We start from the raw sequence: 21919 nt of genomic DNA, 5'->3' as shown, positions 1-21919 counted from the left end.
GCAGAGGTAAAGAACTCTAAGTGATGCAGTAAGATCACCTCTGAGGGACAGTTTAAGATTCTGAAATGTATGAAATATGAACTAACATGGAACAGGTGCAAATGAAGGGTACCATGATGAGCATGGAAATGGAAAGCATAGTTTTTGAGGACAGTTCAGAAAAGCTCTATTTTGTTTAGGCTAACAAGCCAAATACTGAAACAGAATGCATGTTAATTCCCTATAAATACATCAAAGAGGTAAACAGTAAGGAAAATATTTAAGCCAGCAATCAATGTTGGCACAAGCATACATGGTGCAAACCAGTAACTAATAAATTTAGCATAGAATTTGGAAAAAAAAATCCTAAATATTATAGGAATGTCATTGCAGAACAGACATGCATTTGGAGCAGTAGGTCTAAAGCAGAATAACACAGGCCTAGGGTTTTCTTTCAGTATGGAGCTAAGGTAAATTTATGAAGGCATTCATGTAGCACAGTGTCTGTGATAATAGAGGACTAGTCCCCTGTTCCCCACCTGGACACCACAATTAAAAGACAGCTATTTTTCAGCATCAGGAGTCTTAAAGTATGCTGTCCATATCCATAGTTACGCAACGAATGTTCATACACCAGCCACAAGGAGAACCTTTCAGCTTCGCAGCAGATGGCCACTTGTCCATGCATTTTATAAGCCAGCTCTTACTTCTTTCACTTCTTAGGTGAGTAATGGGATGACAAAGTCAATCAATGGCACCTTTGCAGAGCAAAACTAAGCATTAAGTCTGTTTTCAGTACAGGATTCAGCCTGAAGAAATCTAGAGTAGGATTTGACTACTCTAATGCAGGCCTTGACTATTTACTTGTCTCTCATCCTGAAATAGGCATTACATTTGGCCAGGCAGATTGCACCCGCAATCCCGTAGACTATATTAACTACAGAAACAAATCTCTATAGACTAGATTGGGAAACTTGACAGGTAGCTCAGATGTGAGCATATTGTAGATACTTAAAGACGGGTGAGCTGATGTTATCTCCTGCCGCAGTTTTTAATAAAAATAACCCCAAATTTCAAAGAGAAACAACAAACCAAACCAAATAAAATGCTCCGCTAATATGAAACCCTTCACTAAATTGAGAACACAAGATAAAAATTATGTTTATGTTTCTGTTTTCATTATAAAGGATTTGCCTGCTGAGAGATGAAATTATCCTACATCTCTGTTTTTGAGTTTGCAGTCCAAGTACAGAAATACCATGCAAGGAAGTGCACTTTTGATACGCTACCCTAATGGTTAGTTAAACAACAAATGTTTGCTAGCTACAGGCTCATTTAAGTTTTATGTCGAAGATTTAATGGATAATTTGCAAGGTTTAGGATTCTGCAACATCGTGGCAAACTAGTTCCTTCTGGCATGGCCTGTAATTTTATAAGCATAAACTCTGTAGATCAAAGGCAAATCTGAAATGTATTTTTAGTGTGGTTTTAAACTACCTAGAAAAATTGCAGCTAGAATTACCATATATATTCAAGCTTTTGGTCTCAAAGGATGATTTTAATCATATATTAATCATGGTCTACATGCTGACTGTTTGGCATGCAACATCTGGATCTATTTGTCCCATGCTAAGGGGATGCAGAGAAGACAACATGATCATAATCTCCAATTTAATTTAGGTTTTATGTATTTGTTTTGCTTTCTTTGAGTTGCATTCCCAGATGCACCATGACTGGGACAGTAACTGTGATTCTATGGACAAGCAAATCTGTATCAACCAGGCCGTAGTTTTCCTGCAAGCAAGGGGGCACCGCGACAGCCTCACGCTGGGCTGCACCCCAGCACCCCTCTGTCCGGCACCCCAGCACCCCGCTGTCCGGCTCGCAGCCGCTGAGGGCGGCAGGCCCCTGGCGCCGTCTCGGTCGCTCCCCGCGTCCACCCAGAGTCTGACTGCTCTGCGGCTTTTTCAGCAGCACGGTTACTTCTTCCCCACGTTTAGCCTCGGCCTTCTTCATATACAAGTGCTGCTCTTGGAAGAAAAATATCCCGATCGTAGCGTAACCTCAACGTTACAGACTATCCGACATGTCAGCGTACCGGAGCTGGGCCGAGACTGGGGTTTGCAGGAAGACGCTCAGACCCGGTGCCCGGCTCTCTCGGGAAGACCGACCAAGAGGGGCGCAGCCGAACGCTGGGCGGGAGGCCCGGGCGGGGCGGATGGGGGGAAGGTGTTGGGACTCCACCGCTCCCCGGCGGGCAGCGCTCACGGGGTAAGTCGGCCCGCCCGCCCCGGGGCTGTGGCCGTGAGGGGCCGCCCGGGCCCGCCCGCCCGCGCCGCCCGGCCAATGGGAGCGGGCGTTGTTAGCGGGCCGGGAGGTGGCGGCGTTGCCACAGCAGCGGCGGGGCCAGCGGCGGCGGCGGTCGTCGGGGTGCGCCATGGAGGGGCTGGAAGGTGAGGGGCAGAGGCGGGGGGTCCTCTTCCTTCGCCGGGAGCAGCCGGTGGGCGCCTGGGGCGGGTCGCGCCGCGCCGCGCCGGGCCTTTGTGCTGTGGCGGGGCGTGCTTGGGCGGTGGCGGCGGCGGGAGCTGCGGCCAGGGCGCCGCCTTCCCCGTTGTCGGAGCCCCTTGAGGCGGCGCGGCGGCCTCGCCTCGCCGCCGGGAGTGCTGGGGGACGACGGGGCTGAGGTGGGGGAACGCTGTTGAGGGGGGACAGCGTGCTTTTGGGGTGGCAAACAAAGGTGCGAGGCAGCGGGCCCCTGCGCGGAGCCCGGCGGGTTGGGGGGCGCCGCCGGCGGGGAGGCAGACGCGGCGGGCAGGGCCGGCCTCGCCGCGCTTTGTCTCGGGCGCTGCTCGGCTCTCGCAGCCGAGCTGCGGGGTTGTGGCCGTTCCGCGCCGGCCCCTTCCTGCCGCGGCCGAACTCGGATCGCGGTGAGCCTGCTCGGTGATCCGCCGCGGGCAGCGGGTGCCCTGGGGTGGGTCGGCATCGAGTCGTGCAGACATCTTTGCCAGGCATCCTTTTTTTTGCAAACAGTTGGCTAAGGTGGGTATACGCTTATAATGCCATGGAAGCTTTTAGTGCAGTGAAGGCGAGGTATATGTTTGCTGACAGAGTATTTGCAACTTTATCCTGTGCCAGGTGTGTTAATGAAGATCTCGTCACCCTCCAGAGTACCCATCATAGCATAGATATCAGCTTGGAATTTATGAAGTTACAGCTTGCAATCTGAGCGTTTTGGTAGGCCTGTCATTACTGTGTTTTGCAAGCTGCTTTAACCATATTACTTAAGAAAAAATACAGACCTGTTCTGAGTAACTATCACAAAACAGTCATTGAGTATTCCATGCTCTGCTTCACCAGAGGTAACTGAATGCTTAAACAGGGGTGAGCACAAAATAGCCTTTGTTCTTTATCCCTTTTAGCACAGTTGGAGAAGGGAAGTAATTCTCACTGCATACCTGTCTTCTGTCGTTAGTAGATTTTACAGTCATCAGACTCTGTTCTTATGCCTAGTGACTTCATCAAGGCTATAAATTTGGACAACATGATTTGGCATTAAAATCCAAAGAGGTTCTCTTTTATTTGATTTACTCTTTATGCTTTGCTGGCTATTAATGCGTTTTAAATTTGAAAGGTGGTGTCCAGTGGCTTATCCAATAATACTTTATCAGGCACTTGACTCTCATGACAATCCTGTCACAATCGTATGTTGCCTGTCCAGAAGGGGAAAGCTTGCTTTAAATTTGAATCAGCTACGTGTTTGCAGTTGGGACTGCATATCATCTGCAGCCCATCCATCAATTGATTTGGCTGTGAGCTAACTTAGCAAGGCCAGCTATGCCAGCTGTGTTGTATAAGCTCTAGCACCTTCATAACAGAGGGTGGGAAGAAAGCAGATCTACAGATAACAGCAGAAGCCTGAAAAACCATGTCATTCTTGCAGTAGGATTTGTCCAACTTCTGACTTTGCTGGAAATGGTTTACATTTTGTTTGTATTTCAGTAGGTACTGGGCGTGGTGGGAGGAAGAACTGCTAAATCATGGGTGAAATCTCATGTTTACTTTATGAACCATGTCTTGAAAGTGCTTTCAGAAGCTAGAGCTTATCAAAGCATTTTTCCATGATGTGAAATATTCTTTCTGAACACATGAGATTAACTTGAGAATAGCACAGGTAACAAGCTATTTCTAAAACTTCAGATGTCCTTCCATTGTGAACACTCATATCTCACATTGTTATCCAGCATCCTTGAATGCTAAAGTTCTTGAAGCTGAAGAATATAGTAGTTTGCATTTTTGTGGGTCACTTTGTGCTATGTTTTTCTTTCTCCAAACAAATTGCCACAACATAAAATGCTTCCTTTTTTGCTTCAAAACATTTGAAGCAAGTGGTTTTGCTTTTATTTACAGTTTTTCAGTTTAAGCTGTCTCTCAGATTAGGTTAGGCTGAGATGAAGTTTCTGTAGAAAGGTGTCCCTAAGACAGGAAAAATTTGGCAAAACCAATAACAATAATAAATTATTTCATTGGGTATTATGCTTTTTTCCGGTCATTGCTCCACTGGCAACTCAGAAGAACGTTGCTGGTTGCCATTTTAGATTAAATTTCTGTTTAAGAGCACAGTTGCATAGTCATATCCATCTGACATGGAAGTATGGGCTGCTTCTGAAATCTGTCTCAGCCTGCTCCCTCTGTGTGTTAGGGCTTAGCAAAATCAATTCCCAGAGCTGATTTGTACAGCAGGTCCTGGCAGTGTGTGTGTGAGGGACGTGATTATGGTGGAGGGCAGGACTTCTGGCAGCAGTCTGCTGGTGTGTTTTTATGACTGTGGAAGACCCCCTCAGGCTCAGGATGCTTGGCCTGGACTTTCTGCCCTCAGAAGCTGGTGCTTTGCCTTTCTGAAGCTCAGCATTAGAGATGCAAGATCTGGTTTATTTCTGTTTATTTAAGATGCTATTAATAAGAAAGGACTCTACCCAGTTTGTAATGATTCTTTCCATAATATGGAGAGTTGAATGTGTATAAGTTGGCTTGTGAACCTGCATTAGTGACATTTAAAAAGCTGAATAATATTTCCAGTGTTGCAGTTGCATTTTCTCACTATATGCAAGTTTAAATGTTCAGGGAAATGGCAAAGTAGGTTTCTGTGTGACTTAAAAGTTTCTTCTAAAATTTACTTTTGTTGCTTTTTTAAAGTCTGTTGCTTTATTATTTTATTGGTATATCAATATTGTTATATTACTAGATTGATACTGAAAGTCAAATTTATAACTTTAAAGTTTTGTAAAAGGAATCAGTGCACACTTCTCATTACAAGTGACAAATTTGATGTTAAATTTAAAGTCACTAGCTCAGCATTTGTTATTTTGCAGCCTGTGTGCTGTCTGGCTGTTTTTAAATTTTCATTTAATTTACTGGTGAAAATACTTAGAGCAATAGACTGTCTGTGCCTGAAAATGTAGTGACCTCTAAGGTGAGTTTAAAAGTCCTCTCCTGAGTAGTCCACCATGTGCTGAATCTCAGGACCATTTTTGATGGATTAACATGTGCTTGTTGCTTTCACTGCTGGATGGCAAGAAAAAAGCTGTCACATTGGCATGTTTGTTGCTCTCTGTCTTGCTTGAAGGAGGTGGAGGAGGGGATCCAAGCACTGCATTCCTGACTTCATTTAAGCCGGAACAGTCCAATGGTGGCGTTTGATCAGCTTCCCTCCAGTCTGTTGTTTTTTCTGGGAGGATGCCCACAACAGCTGCTTGAGCTGACGAAATGCTGCTTCCCACAGTTGTTCACAGCCCATCCAGCGGGTCGGGACTGCTGGCTGCCTAGGGAGTAAAGGGCAGAGGGGCAGCTGTGTCCGAGGGCGAAAGTCCAGCTCTCTGTGGTTAGGTAATGGCAGCGCTTACCGAGCCCCAGTGTTCTCCTTCAGCCTGCGCTCTAGCAGCCAGGGAAGGCTGGTTGTGGTTGGAAGGGAATGGGTGGCTGCTTGCTCAGGAAATAGCGAGCAGTCTCAAACCCAGAGCTTTCCCTGGCAGATGCCACAGACTACTGTGATTTAGACTCTGAGCAGTCTGGGTGTGCCCTCGAGGTCTCATAAGAATAAGGCTCGCTGAATAGCATCTTCTGCTGAGAGCTGAGATCTGTGCTGTAATAGCATTTGTCCCTGGACCTTTCACTGGCACTGATAATGTCTGAGACACCCCACTCCACCCTAGAGGTGCAAGCATTCTAGTTTGGGGTTTTATATTAGTAACGTAACTGTTGAAGGCAAGTGCTTATGCTTGCTTTGACAGAATTTCTGAATAAGCTAATGCCCAGTCTTTATTTTTTTTTCCCCCAATAGTGTAGAAAATTATTTCCATTTTGAAAACAAAAAATAATATTAATGTGAGTCTTCCTTTCCCTTTAGCATTTATCTTTGTCTTGCCTCACTGGATGCGTAGCAGCTTCCTTACTTTGGCAGCCATTTTCTTAAGCTCCATTTGAGAGAGACTCCTGCCTTTTTGCAACACTTCAGCTTTTTTTTTTTAAGGTATCTTATCTGTCCAACAGAAGGAAGAAATAATTTTACAGCACTGTTCTTAAATTAGCAAGTTGGAAACCACTAAAGATTGAAATGCAAAACTAGTTTTAATGTATATTCTTTTTAAGAAGTTGTTTGTCTCCAGTAGCCATTAAAACACAATGATAAACATGACTACATTGAACTGCTGTGTTTCACTAGGCATATTTGCACCTCTGTTAAGTGATCTAATTTTGACATTTAATACACTGTAAAATTGTGGTCAATGTATTTGCTTTTTCTAAGGCAATTATGTTTTTGGTTTTTAATTTATGTTTATGTTTTGGGGAAGAAGTTGAAATTAAATATTGTACTTAAGGAAAAATTCTGAAAACTAAGTTTAGGCTGATATGATAGGGGAAGTGCACTAGCAGAATATGTTTCGCCTTTAAAAGAAAGTCATCATGCTGCTAGTACAGCCTAATACAGGAGAAAAGTGAGCTTATGATTCCAAAGCAGAATTGTGTAACATGTACATAGATTTTACAGGTCACATGCTTTCTAGTGGCTTTAGTTGATCTTAAAGCTCGTTAATAGAAGACCAGATAATGTATCTGGAAGTCAGATTGATCAAATAGTGCTGCTTATTTGCCTTTGGTTTTGTTGTGTTTCCATACACATTACAGGGGAAGTTCTCATAGATTTTTTCTGGATAATCATCACGACTGAGTGCCTCTCTAAAGTGCCTGTCCATTAATGCTCACAGTATGGGAACAAAGGGGAGGAACTGGAGGTCTGCATGCAGTTGCAGGGCTACGATCTTGTTGGGATCATGCATAGGTAGTAGGACAGCTCACAGGACTGCAGTGCTGCGGTGGATGAATACAGGGTCTTCAGGAAGAACCAGCTGGACGGCAAGGGGGGAAGTTGCCCTTTATGTGGGAGAGTAGCGAGAATGCATGGAGCTTTACTGTGGAGCCACCTGGGAGCTTATGGATCAGACTAATGTGGGAAATGTTGTTGTGGGTGTCTGCTACAAACCATCTGATCAGGAGCAAGATGAGGCCTTGTCGTGGTTTAACCCCAGCCGGCAACTAAGCACCACATAGCCACTTGCTCACCGCCCCCTGCTGGGATGGGGGAGAGAATTGGAAGGGTAAAAGTGAGAAAACTCATGGGTTGAGATAAAGACAGTTTAATTGGTAAAGCAAAAGCCGCGCAAGCAAGCAAAGCAAAACAAGGAATTCATTCACTGCTTCCCATCAGCAGGTGGGTGTTCAGCCATCTCCAGGAAAGCAGGGCTCCATCATGCATAATGGTTACTTGAGAAGACAAACACCATTACTCTAAACGTCCTCCCCCTTCCTTCTTATTCCCCAGCTTTATATGGTATGGAATCCCTTTGGTCAGTTGGGGTCGCCTGTCCCAGCTGTGTCGCCTCCCAGCTTCTTGTGCACCCCCAGCTTCCTCGCTGGTGGGGTGGTGTGAGAAGCAGAAAAGGCCTTGACTCTGTGTAAGCGCTGCTCAGCAGTAACTAAAACATCTCTGTATTATCAACACTGTTTCCAGCACAAATCCAAAACATAGCCCCATACTAGCTACTGTGAAGAAAATTAAGTTTTTCCCAGCCAAAACTAGCACAGGCCTCCTTCAGATAATTGGAAGGAGCCTCATATTCACAGGCCCTGGTCCTCATGAGGGACTTCAACCACCTGATACCTGCTGGAGGGACAAATCAGCAAGGCACACAATCTAGGAGGCTTCTGGTATGCATTGATGACAAATTCCTGACCCAGGTGATTGAGGACCTGGCAAGGTATTGTGGTTTAACCCAGCAGGCAGCTAAACACCTCAGAGCCATTCCCTCACTCCCCCCCCCCCGCAATGGGATGGGGGAGGGAATCAGGGGTGGGGGCAGGAAGTGAGATTCATGGGTTGAGATAAAGGCAGTTTAGTAGGATGGAAAAGGAAGGGAAACTAATAGTAAAAATAATGATAAAAGTATATACAAAGCAAGTAATGCACAATGCAGTTGCTCACTGCCCACCGACCAATGCCCAGCCAGTTCCTGAGCAACAGCCCCCCAGCCAGCTTTCCCCAGTTTATATACTGAGCATGACGTCATGTGATATGGAATACCCCTTTGGTCAGTTGGGGTCAGCTGTCCTGGCTCTGCCCCCTCACAGCTTCTTGTGCATCTCCAGCCTTCTCAGTTGGTAGAGCATGAGAAGCTGAGAAGTCCTTGACTTAGTATGAGCACTACTTAGCAACAACTAAAACATCAGTGTGTTATCAACATTATTCTCATCCTAAATTCAAAATGCAGCACTATACCTGCTACTAGGAGGAAAATTAACTCTATCCCAGCTGAAACCAGGACACAAGGGGAAGCACTCCTGCTGGACTTTACACCTACAAACATGTGAGATGTGAAGGTCAGGAGCAGCCTTACCTACAGTGACTGTGGGATGATTAACTCAGGATTCTGAGAGGAGGGGGCTGGCAAATAGCAGGATCTCAACCGTAGACTTCAGGAGAGCAGGCTTTGACTTGTTGTCCTAGTTTCGGCTGGGTTAGGGTTAAATTTCTTCCTAGTGCTGTGTTTTGGATTTAGTATGAGGAGAATGTTGACAACACACTGATGTTTTCAGTTGTTGCTAAGTGCCCTCCTAGTCCAAGGACAGCTCCCGTGCCTACTGACTGAGCTAGGTACACAAGATGGGAGGGAACATAATCAGGACAGCCAGCCCAGCTGGCCAATGGGGTATTCCATACCATGTGACGTCATGCTCAGTATATGAATGGTAGGCGTGATCCAGGAAGTAGCGATCACTACTTGGTTATCGGTCAGCGCGGGTGGTGAGCAATTGCATTGTGCATCACTCATTTTGTATATTCTATCATTATTTATTATCATTATTCTCCCTTTTCTGTTCTATTAAACTGTTTTTATCTCAACCCACGAGTTTTTCTCACTCTTACCCTTCCGATTCTCTCCCCGTCCCACTGGGGGGAGTGAGTGAGCGGCTGCGTGGTATTTGGCTGCCTGCCAGGTTAAACCACGACAGTCCTTTTTGGCGCCCAATGTGGGGCTCGAAGGGTTGAGATAACGATAGATCTGACCAAAGTGTGTTAAGGCAAAATTGTTATAAGCATCTATTATATTGATTGGTCACAATGTTGATGTATTGGCTGTCAAAGTTGTGGGGCTGGCTCTCAATGTTGGGTCATGTAATACCTTGCTTGCAGTATATGTTCCCTTTTGTGCTGTTTATCATTATTCGGAACTGGGCCAAGATTATAATTTTGTTGCTGTTTTATGAGGTGATAAAATCATTGGTCGTAAGTCTAATCTGGTATCTGTACTCGGTACTGCCGTCATTTCTGTACCTCGGGAACCACCTCTTAGAAATTATTGGTAATTGCACTTGTTTCTCCTCGGAGAATGAATTTAAGGGGGAGACGAGATGGGACACTCTCTCCCACTTGTTCATCTTCCCTTCCGTATCGTCAGAAACTCCTTTTTCTTCTATCCTCTTCACAAAGATGTCCACAATATTCCCTGAGAATTTTGAATATCCTTGGGATGCTCAAACAAGCATGTTCATATTGGTACTATGTCTCCTGAATGTGGTTCAGGCCTTGTTTAGGGTTAAACAACTATTCAGGAATACTGTCCAGAGATCAACCCTCAGGAACAAGAAAAGAGGGAGGGCAAACAGCGGTGCCTCATCGGGGCGGGCGGAGCGGCGAGTCTCGGGGGCGGCCACAGACACGGTGGCTACTCAAAACCCCACGACAGGCACTGCGGCTACTCCAACCCCCATGACAACCCCTGTGGCTACTCAAACCCCGGCAACAGTCACCGTAGCTTCTCCAACCCCTGCGACAGGCACTGCAGCCACTCAAGCTCCAGCAACAGGCACTACAGTTACTCCAACCCCCATGACAAGCACTGCAGCTACCCAAACCCCAGCAACAGGCACTACAGCTGAACCAGAGGACCAACCCTTGCTGGTATCCATTGCCCCTGTACAGAAAAGGAAATCTTGGAAGCAGAGATCAGGTCGTTTAGAAAGGGATGATGAAAGAGCAGGGCCATCACAAGGAGGGGAGGAGGAAGAGGAAGAACTCATAAACGAGACGGAAACCACCCGATCCCTATCCCTGAGTGAGCTGCGAGATATGCGGAAAGATTTCAGCCGTCGTCCAGGCGAGCATATTGTTACCTGGCTGCTCCGATGCTGGGATAATGGGGCCAGTAGCCTGGAATTAGAGGGGAAGGAGGCCAAACAGCTGGGATCCCTTGCTAGGGAAGGAGGCATTGACAAAACAGTTGGAAAAGGGACACAGGTCCTCAGCCTCTGGAGGCGACTGCTGTCAGACGTGAAGGAAAGGTATCCCTTCAAGGAAGATGTTACATATCGCCCAAGCAAATGGACCACTATGGAGAGAGGTATCCAGTACCTGAGAGAATTAGGCGTGCTGGAGGTGTTTTATAGTGACCTGAACGACAACCAAACGCCCAAAGATCCAGATAACGTCCAGTGCACGCGACCCATGTGGCGGAAGTTGGTACGGAGCGCACCAGCATCGTACGCCGGTTCGTTGGCAGTACTGTGCTGGAAAGAGGAAGAAGCACCAACGGTGGATGAGGTGGTTAGCAGACTTCGGGATTTTGAAGAAACTATCTCCTCCTCCCTTGTCTCGGCTGTAGAGAAACTGTCCCGAGAGGTCCAGCAACTCAAAGACGATAGGTCCTATTCTCCACCTGTACGGACCAGTATCTCAGCCATTAGGAGTCAGCGTTTTTCTCCTCAAGAGAGAGGATATAGAAAGTACACACCACGGGGCACCCTGTGGTTTTACGTGCGTGACCACGGAGAGGACATGAGGCAGTGGGATGGAAAACCTACCTTGACCCTAGAGGCATGTGTACGTGAGTTGCAAGGAAAAACAATCGCACAAGGGGGTTCTCTCAGGAAAAATGCTGCTCCAGTTTTCAGGAAAACCCTGTCTCACAACGGTTCAGATTCCAGTGAACAGTTCCCCAGACAGAGTAGAAGGGCTGATCTTACTTTGGACTGTAATGAAGGAATTCTTGACTCATGTTTGCAAGAAGTGAGAAGCAGATACTATGACCAGAACTAGAGGGGCCCTGCCTCCGGCCAGGTGGAGGAAAGGGACAACCGGGTTTACTGGACTGTGTGGATTCGATGGCCTGGCACATCAGACCCACAGGAGTATAAGGCTCTCGTAGACACCGGTGCACAGTGCACCCTAATGCCATCAAGCTATAAAGGGGCAGAACCCATTTGTATTTCTGGAGTGACAGGGGGATCCCAAGAGTTAACTGTATTGGAGGCCGAAGTGAGCCTAACCGGGAATGAGTGGCAGAAGCACCCCATTGTGACTGGCCCAGAGGCTCCGTGCATCCTTGGCATAGACTACCTCAGAAGAGGGTATTTTAAGGACCCATAAGGGTATCGGTGGGCTTTTGGTATAGCTGCTCTGGAGACGTAGGAAATTAAACAGCTGTCCACCTTGCCTGATCTCTCAGAGGACTCTTCTGTTGTAGGGTTGTTGAGGGTTGAAGAACAACAGGTACCAATCGCTACCACAACAGTGCACCGGCGGCAATACCGCACCAACCGAGATTCCCTGATCCCTATCCATGAGCTGATTCGTCGACTGGAGAGCCAAGGAGTGATCAGCAAGACTCGCTCACCCTTCACAGTCCCATATGGCCAGTGCGAAAGTCTAACAGAGAGTGGAGACTAACAGTAGACTACCGTGGCCTGAACGAAGTCACACACCGCCACTGAGTGCTGCCGTGCCGGACATGCTAGAACTTCAATACAAACTGGAGTCAAAGGCAGCCAAGTGGTACGCCACCACTGACATTGCTAATGCCTTCTTCTCCATCCCTTTGGCGGCAGAGTGCAGGCCACAGTTTGCTTTCACTTGGAGGGGCGTCCAGTCCACCTGGAACCGACTGCCCCAGGGGTGGAAACACAGCCCTACCATTTGCCATGGACTAATTCACACCGCACTGGAACAGGGTGAGGCTCCAGAACACCTGCAATACATTGATGACATCATCGTGTGGGGCAACACAGCAGAAGAAGTTTTTGAGAAAGGGAAGAAAATAATTCAAATCCTTCTGAAGGTTGGTTTTGCCATAAAACAAAGTAAGGTCAAGGGACCTGCACAGGAGATCCAGTTTTTAGGAATAAAATGGCAAGATGGACGTCGTCAGATCCCAATGGATGGGATCAACAAAATAACAGCCATGTCCCCACCAACTAGCAAAAGGGAAACACAAGCTTTCTTAGACGTTGTGGGTTTTTGGAGAATGCATATTCCAAATTACAGACAGATCGTAAGCCCTCTCTATCAAGTGACCAGGAAGAAGAACGACTTCAAATGGGGTCCTGAGCAACAACAAGCCTTTGAACAAATTAAACAGGAGATAGTTCAGGCAGTAGCCCTTGGGCCAGTCCGGGCAGGACAAGATGTGAAGAACGTGCTCTACACCGCAGCCGGGGAGAATGGTCCTACCTGAAGCCTCTGGCAGAAAGCACAAGGGGAGACTCGAGGTCGACCCTTAGGGTTCTGTAGTCGGGGATACAGAGGATCCGAGGCCCGCTACACTCCAACTGAGAAAGAGATATTGGCAGCATCTGAAGGGGTTCGAGATGCTTCGGAAGTGGTTGGTACTGAAGCACAGCTCCTCCTGGCACCCCGACTGCCGGTGCTGGGCTGGATGTTCAAAGGGAGCGTCCCCTCTACACATCATGCACCCGATGCTACGTGGAGTAAGTGGGTCGCACTGATCACACAACGGGCCCGAATAGGAAACCCCAGTCGCCCAGGAATCTTGGAGGTGATCACGAACTGGCCAGAAGGCAAAGATTTTGGAATATCCCTAGAGGAGGAGGTGACACGTGCTGAAGAAGCCCCACTGTATAATAAACTACCAGAAAATGAGAAGCAATATGCCCTGTTCACTGATGGGTCCTGTCGCCTTGTGGGAAAACATCGGAGGTGGAAAGCTGCTGTATGGAGTCCTATACGCCAAGTTGCAGAAACTGCTGAAGGAGAAGGTGAATCGAGCCAGTTTGCAGAGGTGAAAGCCATCCAGCTGGCCTTGGACATTGCTGAACGAGAAAAATGGCCAGTACTCTATCTCTATACTGACTCATGGATGGTGGCAAATGCCCTGTGGGGGTGGTTGCAGCAGTGGAAGCAGAACAACTGGCAGCGCAGAGGTAAACCCATCTGGGCTGCCGCATTGTGGCAAGATATTGCTGCCCGAGTAGAGAACCTGGTTGTAAAAGTACGTCACGTAGATGCTCACGTACCCAAGAGTCGGGCCACTGAAGAACATCAAAACAACCAGCAGGTGGACCAGGCTGCTAAGATTGAAGTGGCTCAGGTGGATCTGGACTGGCAACATAAGGGTGAATTATTTATAGCTTGGTGGGCCCATGATGCCTCAGGCCATCAGGGAAGAGATGCAACATATAGATGGGCTCGTGATCAAGGGGTGGACTTAACCATGGACGCTATTGCACAGGTTATCCATGAATGTGAAACGTGCGCTGCAATCAAACAAGCCAAGCGAGTAAAGCCTCTTTGGTATGGAGGACGATGGTTGAAATACAAATATGGGGAGGCCTGGCAGATTGATTATATCACACTCCCACAAACCCGGCACGGCAAATGCTATGTGCTCACCATGGTGGAAGCAACCACCGGCTGGCTAGAAACATACCCTGTGCCTCATGCCACTGCCCGGAACACCATCCTGGGCCTTGAAAAGCAAGTCCTATGGCGACATGGCACCCCAGAAAGAATTGAGTCAGACAATGGGACTCACTTCCGAAACACCCTCATAGACACCTGGGCCAAAGAGCACGGCACTGAGTGGGTCTATCACATCCCCTACCACGCACCAGCCTCCGGGAAAATCGAACGATACAACGGGCTGCTAAAGACAACACTGAGGGCAATGGGTGGTGGGACATTCAAGCATTGGGATACACATTTAGCAAAAGCCACCTGGTTAGTCAACACTAGGGGGTCTGTTAATCGAGCTGGCCCTGCCCAGTCAAGACTTTTACGTACTGTAGATGGAGATAAAGTCCCTGTCGTGCACATAAGAAATATGCTGGGGAAGACAGTCTGGGTTACTCCTGCCTCTGGCAAGGGAAAACCCATCCATGGGATTGCTTTTGCTCAAGGACCTGGGTGCACTTGGTGGGTGATGCGAAAGGATGGGCAAGTCCGGTGTGTACCTCAAGGAGATTTGATTTTGGGTGAAAATAGCCAATGAACTGAATTTTATGATGTCAATTGTTATATGATATTGTATATCATTATTTCTATGGTTGCTATCAATGGTATAGCAGTGAAAATCACCCAGATTAACGAAGAATGAACTAACTACGATGAAACCGAGCAAAGTGCAACGATGATAGAACTGAATGAGCGCAGCAGTACCGAAATGAGAACTGGCTTCAGGATGCAACAGCCCAACACCACACACCATCCTTCTGGCCCTGAAAGACTATTATGACAGATGGAGCCCAAAGTTGTGGACTAAAAGAACTCAATGGACATATATATTTATGTATATATATGTATGTATATGTATATATGTATGTATATGTATATATATATGTATATATATAAAAAAGATGGTGATTAATTGAAAGGTATCGAAAAATGTGAGACCTAAGCATAACGTAAATGGTATGGAATAAGGGGTGGATACTGTCCTAGTTTCGGCTGGGATAGGGTTAAATTTCTTCCTAGTGCTGTGTTTTGGATTTAGTATGAGGAGAATGTTGATAACACACTGATGTTTTCAGTTGTTGCTAAGTACCCTCCTAGTCCAAGGACCGCTCCCATGCCTACTGACTGAGCTAGGTACGCAAGATGGGAGGGAACATAATCAGGACAGCCAGCCCAGCTGGCCAATGGGGTATTCCATACCATGTGACGTCATGCTCAGTATATGAACGGTAGGCGTGATCCAGGAAGTAGCGATCGCTACTTGGTTATCGGTCAGCGCAGGTGGTGAGCAATTGCATTGTGCATCACTCATTTTGTATATTCTATCATTATTTATTATCATTATTCTCCCTTTTCTGTTCTATTAAACTGTTTTTATCTCAACCCACGAGTTTTTCTCACTCTTACCCTTCCGATTTTCTCCCCGTCCCACTGGGGGGCGAGGGGAGTGAGTGAGCGGCTGCATGGTATTTGGCTGCCTGCCAGGTTAAACCACGACACTTGTTTAGGTATCTGCTTGGAAGAATCCCATGAGATGGGCCCTAGAGAGGAGTCCAGGAGAGCTGGTTCTTTTTAAGGATGTGTAATGTGACATTGGCATGTTTTCACATTAAAGTTTACACTCATATGTGGACAGGAGGAAAGAAGGACACACAGTTACAGAAAAGGAGAGTACACTACAATGTGAGTTGTGCATGTGTTGCCATTACAATTGTTCTTAACTACATGCAATTCATTTTTCAGTCACAAAGAGTCCTCCTCCAGGTTGTCACTTTGAGGCAGTGGGGCTCCCCTTGATATGTTGTTCTCAAGGAAGTAATACAGAACTCACCATCATCAGTCTCATGTTCAATGCAATAACAGTAATTTTGGCAAATATTATGCACTTGCATTGTCAGACCGAAGAGCTGACATAAAAACATGCAAAGGTACTATGAAGTCTTACTTTTCAGCTTGGAGGAATGGAAGTTATGCTGCTTTATGTTATCTTTTGGAAGCAGAAGTGACAGGTTTATACACGATTAGACTGCATTGTCAATACAGAAGTAGAAAAGAATTCATGAGGCTGTCCTCTAAAATTAGGGGTAGATAAAGTTTTTTGGTTTGCTATTTGGTATACAATTGCAAAGAACCTAATTGTGTAAAAATTTCAAAGTATGTGAAAGGTTCACATTAAGAAACAGAACTTACTATGATTTCCTCTTCCTTCCACTTCGTGCAAACTGCCGAATAGCGTAGGCAAAAAGGGGTTTGCTTGGTGGGATAAGTCATGCATGTTGTCAGTTATCAAGCAGACTTTACCAAAGGCAAGTTGTTAAGCAGTTGCCTGCTGTTAAGCAGTATGATGTATTTGGCTGAATTTCATTTGCATTTCAGAATTCCTTTTGGCAAAATAATGAAAACTTGCAAAACTTACATGATTGACCCGTCTAGTAGATGAGGGAAAGGCTGTGGATGTGGTCTACCTGGACTTCAGTAAAACCTTTGATGCTGTCTCCCACAGCATTCTCCTAGAGAAGCTGGCGGCTCACGGCCTAGACAGGTACACTCTTCGCTGGGTAAAAAACTGGCTGGACGGCCGAGCCCAAAGGGTTGTGGTCAACGGAGTTAAATCCAGTTGGCGGCTGGTCACGAGCAGTGTTCCCCAGGGCTCAGTTCTGGGGCTGGTCTTGTTCAATATCTTTATCAATGATCTGGATGAGGGGATCGAGTGCTCCCTCAGTAAGTTTGCAGACGACACCAAGTTGGGCGGGAGTGTTGATCTGCTCGAGGGTAGGAAGGCTCTGCAGAGGGACCTGGACAGGCTGGATCGATGGGCCGAGGCCAACTGTATGAGGTTCAACAAGGCCAAGTGCCGGGTCCTGCACTTCGGCCACAACAACCCCAGGCAACGCTACAGGCTTGGGGAAGAGTGGCTGGAAAGCTGCCCAGAGGAAAAGGACCTGGGGGTGCTGATTGACAGCCGGCTGAACATGAGCCGGCAGTGTGCCCATGTGGCCAAGAAGGCCAATGGCATCCTGACCTGTATTAGAAATAGCGTGGCCAGCAGGAGCAGGGAGGTGATCGTGCCCCTGTACTCGGCACTGGTGAGGCTGCACCTCGAATCCTGTGTTCAGTTTTGGGCCCCTCACTACAAGAAGGACATGGAGGTGCTGGAGCGTGTCCAGAGGAGGGCAACGAAGCTGATGAAGGGCCTGGAGCGCAAGTCTTATGAGGAGCGGCTGAGGGACCTGGGACTGTTTAGTCTAGAGAAGAGGAGGCTGAGGGGAGACCTTATTGCCCTCTACAGCTACCTGTAAGGAGGTTGTAGTAAGGTGGGTGTTGGTCTCTTCTCCCAAGTAACTAGCAATAGGATGAGAGGAAATGGCCTCAAGTTGCACCAAGGGAGATTTAGACTGGACATTAGGAGAAATTTCTTTACTGAAAGAGTGGTCAGGCCTTGGAACAGGCTGCCCAGGGAAGTGGTTGAGTCACCATCCCTGGAGGTATTTAAAAGACATGTAGATGTGGCGCTTAGGGACATGGTTTAGTGGGCATGGTGGTGTTGGGTTGACGGTTGGACTCGATGATCTTAGAGGTCTTTTCCAACCTGTATGATTCTATGATTACTGGTATACTTTTTTCTACTTTTATACATTGATCTTTTCATTATTTTATTTAATGCTCTTTAAAATTACTCTTTAAAAATTAATGCTCGAAATTGTATTTGGCTGTTCAAAGTAGCGTTCCCTACCTATGTCACTGCATCAGTATCATTTTTAGGTGACTCTTGTTTATAGTATTTGTCATTAGTCTTTTCAGACTGTTGTTAGTTAATGTGTTGATTAAAAAATATAACCCAGTCAGTACCGATTAGCGGACATATGTTGGTTACTGACAGTCCCCAAAGAACTAGATGCTGTGGCTTGATGATATAGATTCCAATTAATGTGGGGAATGCATTGCATTTTTTTTCGTACCTGAAGTATATATATGGAACTCTTAAGTGGAAAATACCCTGCTGTTGGAGATGAGAGGGAAGTTATGCTAAAAGCAATAAATACAATTTTGCAGGAGAAAAATTTGGCAAGCACTCTTCAAGTAGTAACTTTCAATAATCATAGATTACTTGCTGGTTTCAAATAGATACTTAGTCTCAAGGCTGGAAATCATACCAGAGTGTTTCTGCAAGTTTGAATTCAGTGAGGCTTGATTATCACAGTTGTCTGGCCAAAGTCATTTAGTACTATCACTGCTGTGACAGTAAATACAAATAAAAGGTTTTGAAGGGCATCAAACAGATTTTACAACACGACAAAATACTGTTACTAAGACTAAGTGCAGTCTTGTTTCTTTGAAGCATTCTATACTTTATATCTAAGTGCAGACACATACTTGGGTATACAAAGCTCTCCAAAAGAGAAAACTGTAACAAAACTTCAATTAAGAGCTGTTCAGCAATACTGAAGGCTTCTGCTCCCTCTAGGTGTGGGGTCTATTTACACAACTGTTTAATTAGTAAACCACGACAGCAAGAGCTAGCATTATGCCTGTGACTGTCAGATTGAACTTGTATGTATTGATGGGTCCACACGTTGTACTGAGAAAGATAAATCTGAGGACTGACGGATCACGCTTTCTGCTGTGGTCAGTTGCTGTATTTGAACATGGGAGGAGAGAAAGAAAAAAGTTGTTTTCTGGAAATCTAGGTTTCAAGGAATCATAGAATCATAGAATCATACAGGTTGGAAAAGACCTCAAAGATCATCGTGTCCAACCGTCAACCCAACACCACCATGCCCTCTACACCATGTCCCTAAGGGCCTCATCTACACATCTTTTAAATACCTCCAGGGATGGTGACTCCACCACTTCCCTGGGCAGCCTGTTCCAAGGCTTCACCACTCTTTCAGTAAAGAAATTTCTCCTAATGTTCAATCTAAACCTCCCTTGGCGCAACTTGAGGCCATTTCCTCTCATCCTATCGCTAGTTACTTGGGAGAAGAGACCAACACCCACCTCGCTACAACCTCCTTTCAGGTAGTTGTAGAGCGCGATGAGGTCTCCCCTCAGCCTCCTCTTCTCCAGGCTAAACAACCCCAGTTCCCTCAGCCGCTCCTCATCAGACTTGTTCTCCAGGCCCTTCACCAGCTTCGTTGCCCTCCTCTGGACACGCTCCAGCACCTCCATGTCCTTCATGTAGTGAGGGGCCCAAAACTGAACACAGGATTCGAGGTGCGGCCTCACCAGTGCCGAGTACGGGGCACGATCACCTCCCTACTCCTGCTGGCCACGCTATTTCTGATACAGGCCAGGATGCCGTTGGCCTTCTTGGCCACCTGAGCACACTGCTGGCTCATGTTCAGCCGGCTGTCAATCAGCACCCCCAGGTCCTTTTCCTCTGGGCAGCTTTCCAGCCACTCTTCCCCAAGCCTGTAGCGTTGCCTGGGGTTGTTGTGGCCGAAGTGCAGGACCCGGCACTTGGCCTTGTTGAACCTCATACAGTTGGCCTCGGCCCATCGATCCAGCCTGTCCAGGTCCCTCTGCAGAGCCTTCCTACCCTCGAGCAGATCAACACTCCCGCCCAACTTGGTGTCGTCTGCAAACTTACTGAGGGAGCACTCGATCCCCTCATCCAGATCATTGATAAAGATATTGAACAAGACCAGCCCCAGCACTGAGCCTTGGGGAACACCGCTTGTGACCGGCTGCCAACTGGATTTAACTCCGTTGACCACAACTCTCTGGGCTCGGCCGTCCAGCCAGTTTTTTACCCAGCGAAGAGTGTACCTGTCTAGGCCGTGAGCCGCCAGCTTCTCTAGGAGAATGCTGTGGGAGACAGTGTCAGAGGCCTTACTGAAGTCCAGGTAGACCACATCCACAGCCTTTCCCTCATCCACTAGGCAGGTCACCCGGTCATAGAAGGAGATCAGGTTGGTCAAGCAGGACCTGCCTTCCATGAACCCGTGCTGGCTGGGCCTGATCCCCTGGTTGTCCCGGACATGGCTCGTGAGCACCCTCAAAACCAACCGCTCCATGATCTTCCCCGGCACCGAGGTCAGGCTGACCGGTCTGTAGTTCCCCGGATCCTCCCTCCGGCCCTTCTTGTAGATGGGCGTCACATTGGCGAGCCTCCAGTCGTCCGGGACCTCCCCAGTTAACCAGGAAGTCTAAATTCATCTATAAGGGTATTGAAAGCACTGTGCTACATCTGGGAGACTGACTGTCAGACTTCGAGGTCCACCCGAACTTCACAGCTAAACTCCAACTTCAAGAACAGAAACTATGGGTAACTGGACTGTGACCATATTCAAAAGGAATGCGTGCAATAACTTATTCATTTGCAGGTAGAAAAAAATAATTTGGAAGGTGGTTGTACTCTGGAAGTAGCTGGAGGAGGAAGAGCTCTGAGAGGGACAGTTTAGAAACACAAGTGGTGAGATTATCGTAGTGCTGCTAATAAAACCAGCATCTTAGCAGGTTGAACTCTGTGTTTTTATTTGAGACCTGGTCTCAGACAGACAGTAGGAGAATAGAATGTAAAGCTGTATATCATAATTTTGGCATCACTTCAACTGAAATACTACTTCTTCCTTTGGTATTCACCTATCCATTTTGAACATACTTCTCTTTTCCCTAAGTGTGTTTAGATTAGATAAACAGTAATAATTACGTCCATCCTTTTCTAAGTTAACTATATTCATTCATGTTTAATACAGGCATGTAAACTGCTGGTGATTAGTGGTGTTAAAGATGGTAAAAGGAAAAAGAAGTGTTCCTGCTGGATCTTGGGTCTTCTGTGTTTTATAACCAAAAAGAGGGCAATCCCTGCATTGTTGCTAGACTTAAAGAAGACTGAAGAGAATTGCTATGACACCATCTTACTACCAATTTCTGTTCTCAGACTCGTTTGCCAAGCAAATCCTTCTTCTGTTTCTTGATTTGAGTGGCCCCCGTTTTTTACCTCCCCACCCCCGATACATCCCAACTTAACAACCCATTTCTGTTAACTTTTGATCAGGAAAAAGATTCAGTCAGTCCATGCCTTTTTTAAGAAATCCCAGAGTTTTCAACTGTGAGATTTTGCTTTTATTTGCTCTTCTTTAACTTTATCAGACTAAAATCAATCAGAATAAGATTTTTTTCCATTTTTATTGCATTTTAGAGTCATTATGCTGGAAAACTAGAGCCAAAATAATTCAGTCATTTCATTGAAAAAAGTTATCCTGTTTATTCCTGGTGTTAGAAATACTAACTTTTTACATTACTACTAAAAAATATGTAAGAATTCCTCCCCCTTTATGTTGTGCATTTATGTCACCTGTTGTGCAGAAGCTATGTCAATAACAAGTGTACTGACAGCATTAGATATTGTGCATGAATGCCTTTTTTTAAAAAAAACAGAACAACTCTTTTCCAAATTTCACAATTTTATTCCTGTGTTTTATTTTAAAATGATCAGATTTCATGTTGATGATATTGTTAACCCTTCTTTAAGGGAAGACTTATGGGCTTCTAGAAAGAAGTGTTAAGATTTTGTAGTTTTGGTTTATTTGTGGTGGGTTTTTTTGGGTTTTTTTTGGGCGGGGGGGAATGTTACTTTCAAGAAAAGGAAATTCACAGAGGAATGATTAAGAAAATGAAGGGATGAGTGTGCAAATACTG

The 21919-nt window shown here is 46.3% G+C and overlaps 1 protein-coding gene across 3 annotated transcripts in view; it reads left to right on the top strand.

Annotated features, from left to right (window-relative positions):
- Window positions 1-2352: 2352 nt before the first annotated feature.
- ZC2HC1A (zinc finger C2HC-type containing 1A) overlaps window positions 2353-21919 on the top strand; it is a 44469-nt gene continuing 24902 nt past the window's right edge. For all 3 annotated transcript variants that reach the window (XM_075141609.1, XM_075141611.1, XM_075141610.1), the window contains exon 1: window positions 2353-2432. In XM_075141609.1, the coding sequence (XP_074997710.1) occupies window positions 2417-2432 (16 nt within the window). In that variant the 5' untranslated portion in view covers window positions 2353-2416. The remainder of the gene's footprint in view (window positions 2433-21919) is intronic.

The sequence above is a fragment of the Calonectris borealis genome, chromosome 2 (genome assembly GCF_964195595.1).
Source record: "Calonectris borealis chromosome 2, bCalBor7.hap1.2, whole genome shotgun sequence".
Lineage (NCBI taxonomy): Eukaryota > Metazoa > Chordata > Aves > Procellariiformes > Procellariidae > Calonectris > Calonectris borealis.
The sequence above is the reverse complement of the archived record's forward strand: the minus strand, read 5'-3'. Positions and strand labels throughout refer to the sequence as shown.